This window comes from Helobdella robusta, assembly GCF_000326865.2.
Source record: "Helobdella robusta unplaced genomic scaffold HELROscaffold_222, whole genome shotgun sequence".
Lineage (NCBI taxonomy): Eukaryota > Metazoa > Annelida > Clitellata > Rhynchobdellida > Glossiphoniidae > Helobdella > Helobdella robusta.
The window spans coordinates 1,920-6,779 of record NW_008704177.1 but is presented as its reverse complement, the minus strand read 5'-3'; the positions used below and the strand labels follow the sequence as shown (position 1 = coordinate 6,779).

General features: G+C 38.3%; 1 protein-coding gene across 1 annotated transcript; it reads right to left on the bottom strand.

The window, feature by feature from the left end:
- Positions 1 to 629: 629 nt before the first annotated feature.
- HELRODRAFT_184221 (hypothetical protein) lies at positions 630 to 4,599 on the bottom strand (the record flags this gene model as incomplete). The annotated part of the gene is made up of 4 exons (XM_009018823.1): positions 630 to 656; positions 1,291 to 1,992; positions 2,074 to 2,193; positions 4,063 to 4,599. 4 exons carry the CDS (start codon positions 4,597 to 4,599, stop codon positions 630 to 632), a joined length of 1,386 nt encoding a protein of 461 aa, XP_009017071.1.
- Between the last annotated feature and the right edge of the window lie 261 nt (positions 4,600 to 4,860).

Sequence of the window (4,860 nt, the reverse complement as noted above, 5' to 3'; positions counted from 1 at the left end):
ACACACACACACACACACTTACACACACACACATACACACACACACAAACAGCAACCTGTAATGAAGACACATTCAACTCAACTGGGGTGTGTATGGAAGAGAAAATATATGAGGGTAACGAGAGAGGGAGAGAGAGAGAGAGAGAGAGAGAGGGAGAGAGAGAGAGAGAGAGGGAGAGAGAGAGAGAGAGAGAGAAGCCTAGACAAATAGAAAAAAGAAGAAAAGAGATAAAGGGATTGAAATAGAGAAACTGAGGTACAAAAGATGTATGGATGATATGTTTATTGAAGAAGAAAATGAATAACCGGGAGATAAATTGAAAGGGAGAGGAGAGAAAGAGGAATGGAGATGATAACAACATTAAGAAGAGAGAAAATAGTTGATTTATGTGATTTTCTTGAAATAGACAAAGTTATGATATGATATATCTATGTATGTATGTGTGTGTGTGTGTATGTATGTTTGTATGTGTGTATGTATGTGTATGTATGTATGTATGCTTTGCAAACATTGAAATGTTAGCAATGCCTATGATGGTTATTCTTAACAACAATAATGCACTGTTGGATTGAAACGTTCATTTCAATCATGTGATGTCTAGGATTCAAAAAAGCAACACAACGAATGCTTAAATGTGCATTAGGAAGAGTTGATCCTGGAATGAAATTGAGTGAGTGAGTGAGTGAGTGAGTGAGTGAGTGAGTGAGTGAGTGAGTGAGTGAGTGAGTGAGTGAGGGAGTGAGTGGTAACGATAATAATGATGATATCGTCAAAACAGTAAAAATAATCCACAATAATGAAGATGATAATGAAAAAATTATGATGGTGATGATGATGATGATATCATGATGACGACGATCAAAAAATGACAATTGATGATGGTGATGATGATGATTGGCATCAAAGATACAAAGTTTATGAGTTTTAAAAGAAATGTTTGAAGCATGTGAAATAAATAAATGAATGAGCAGAAAAACAACAACAACATCAACACTTCAACGACATCAACACATCAACAACAACATCAATAACCACAACAACAACAACACAACAATCTCAATCAACAACAACATCAACAACACAACAACATCAACAACCACAACAACATCAACAATAACAATCATACTATTACCATCCCAATCCATCATTCATTACAAACAATGAAAATAATAATAATAATTATAATTATAATTATAAAAAAAATATTAAACAAAATAGTAAAAATAAGCGATGAAAAATATATTTTAAAAATTTAAAATTAAGCAGAAGAGGAAGAGATGAAGACCAACATTGATGAGGCACTCAGTAACGTCCAGAGCAGTTTGTTTGTTGATATTCAGTTTGGTGACCAAGTCGCTGATGTGGTTGCTGCTGCTGCTGCTACTGTTGCTCTTGGTGATCAGTTTGCATACTTCTTTCGCTGACAATGAGCTCTCAACTTTACTGGAAGAGTTGCTATTAATACTAGTGTTACTGAGCGATTTTGCAGTATCTTTTGTTAGGTTTTTGCTTTTGCTGGAGATGTGGGCATTTGTTACAAGAGGACTTGAAGTGGCCGACGAGGTGGTCGGTGTGGTCAGGTTGTGGTTGACCGATTGTGGCTTGCGAGCCGTTGCGGTGGCTGTTTGTGGCTTGGTGGTAACCGAGTTCTTTGTTGCCGCTAGAGATGTTGATGGCAAGGAGGTTGCAGTGTTTGGGTTGTTGTTGTTGCTGCTGCTGCTGGTGGTTGCGCTCATCTGAGATCTGCTACGAGAAGATTTGGCTTGAGAATCAGTAATACTTGTTTTCGATGAGCTTGACGAAGATGATAGTTGTGATGATGATTTAGATTCAAATGTTTGAACGGAAGCCAGCGTGGAAGAAGCCGTGGTCGGCTTCAGCGAAGCTGTCGCGTTGGTGGCTGTCGCCGCCGATGCCTGACTGTAGTTCATAACCTCGAACAAATTATAATTCTTATCGTAGATTGATCTGTGACTTGAGGTTTGTTGTGGCTGTTGTTGTGGTGGTGGTTGTGGATGTTGCTGTTGACGTTGTTGTTGTGGATGTTGCGAGTCTGTCTCAGCCCCCTTGACCTGGTTGACCTTGGAGAGGATGGTTCGACTCGCGTCATCGAGGAGGTCGACCCACACCGTGTCCTGGAACCTCCCAAACTTTGCATCCAGTCTGTCCTTTAGTTCGTTGTTCGCGTTTGTCTGCGGTGGTGGTGGTAGTGATTGTTAATCATGATGGTGGTGATGATGATGATTGTGATGGTGGCAGTAGTGATGATGTTAACTAACTGTGGTGCTAGATGAGGAATTAAACAAATTAAAGAAAAATTGTAAAATAGACATCAGAGAGAGCAATTTGAGACCCAACCAATGCAGCTTACCTCAGTGATGAAATAAAATAAATAAATAAATTGAACATTTTTATAACTCAATAATTATGGAAATATATTGGATGGATTTGAAAAAATCATGAAGTCATCATCATCAACATCAACAACATCATCAACAACAACAACACCCCACTCACACACACACACACACACACACACACACACACACACACACACACGTATAAAAAAAACAAATACAAAGAGAGACAGAAAGAGGATGAAAAAGGAGGAAAATCCCCGAATGAAAAAAAAAATCCAAACAAGCAAAGAGTGGAATTACAAATGTTCTAAAAATAGCAGCCAATGAGCGTGCAGCATTCAAACACATGTTCGCTAGCTGCTCATTCAACTAATGTTTACCCCAGCTTATATTTTTATTAGCACAGCGCAGTAATGCTTGCATGCGATACTTGTGTGTATATATTTATATAGGTATATATATATACACGTATACAGATATAAATAAACATGTATACATACATACATGTATACATACATGTATACATACATGTATACATACATACATACATACATGTATACATACATAAATCATACATACATACATACATACATGTATACATACATAAATCATACATACATACATACATACATGTATACATACATAAATCATACATACATACATACATACATGTATACATACATACATCATACATACATACATATATCTGTTGAAATTACTGAAAGTAAAACAGTAAAATTTCTGGGTGTATTTCTAGATCAGAAATTGAGTTTCAAGTCCCATGTTAATTACATATCAAACAAATTGGCAAGATCAATTGGAATAATCAGCAGGGTCAGAATTTTCCTCCCAAAACGATGTTTAAACGTGCTCTACAATGCCATATGTTTGCCTAACGTGACGTACTGCAATGTAGTTTGGGCCGGTGCATACCAATCAACCACCCATCCTATCATGATACTGATGAAAAGGGCAATCAGGATTATCACGTTGTCAAAAAAACAAGCCCACACTCATCAACTATTCACAACAACTAACAATTTAGATTTCAATAAATTGAACTTGTACTGCATACATACATACATACATACATACATACATACATACATACATACATACATACATACATACATACATACACACACACAACGTTTGTATAATGCTGATGACATAAAGATATGGAGATGTATGAAAATATACAGCCCAATGCAAACATGGAAAGTTGCAAGCCTGAATGAAGGTACTCCCAGCACAGCAGAGCAGAGTACAGCACATGCTGGCTTATTGAACATGTCCACACACACGAACAAGCAACATCAGCATCACCACAAATGCAGATGCAACAGAAGTAGGAGGGGGAGGGGGGTCACCAAGGAAAGATAAAAGTTTCTTCATAGATGAAAGTTGGGACGTCAGAACAGGCAAGCACACACTTAGCATCAACCAGAACACAGAGACGAACGAGCAAAAGCAAAAGCTGAGGACCAGCCTACGGAGGACTTGTGCTCTTCCCAGCAACATTTCATAAGCAAGATACCTTCTCTCTTAACATCAGATTGTACCCACTCAAAGTTCGATGGAGGGAAGCATTTTGTTCAGTTAGATTCAAAAAGATCAAGACCAACGTATTATGGTTTCTATGGTTTCTATTGAGGAGATGTAACAAAATTTTGAAAAGTGAAAGAAAAACCAAACACCAACCTTGATCAGTCCTCCAAAAAGCGACCCACCACTACGGCCCGCACCACCTCCAACAGCACCACTACCCTTGGATGAAGAACCACCACCACCACCATTTGTAGCACCAGCACCACCAACATCTGCAACGACAGAATTCCTCAGAGCTCTCTTTAGCTGGTCATCACTCGTCTGCGTCCTGTCGACGTTCACCGTCATGGCTATCTTCCTCCTCTTCTCAGCTGCCCGCTGTCTCTCCACATCGTGCTGCTGCTGTTGTTGTTGCTGCTGCTGCTGATGTCGCGGCGGTTGGTAGGGGTGGCTGTTGGCAGTCGATGTGTTGCTGCTGTACGATGGGTAGGTTTGATTGAGGATATTTTTGGTGCTCACGTTCTTGCTGCTGCTGCTGTTCGAGAGAGAGGGAGGGGGAGGTGCCATGCTGTTGTTGCCGCTGGCCTTCCTCGAGTCGTAGCCTGAGTACTTGTGGCCGCTGCTACTACTGCTGCTGTTGTTGTTGCTGCTGCTGCTATTGCTCTGTCGGCTGTAACTGCAAATGTTCATTTGGGTTTCATTAATTTTTATATGAATGATAACTAAAAGAATAATAATATTAATAATAAAAGCACATAATAAAAATAATAATAATAATAATAATAAATAATAATAATAATAATAGGAACAATCTTTTATTCAGCAATAAAATCAATAAAAATGGCGGTACAAATAAAATAAAATAAAATGTCAAATGTAATAAATAAATATTAATCTGATAATAATAATAATAATATTAATAATAATAATAATAATAATAAGATGGCAGGC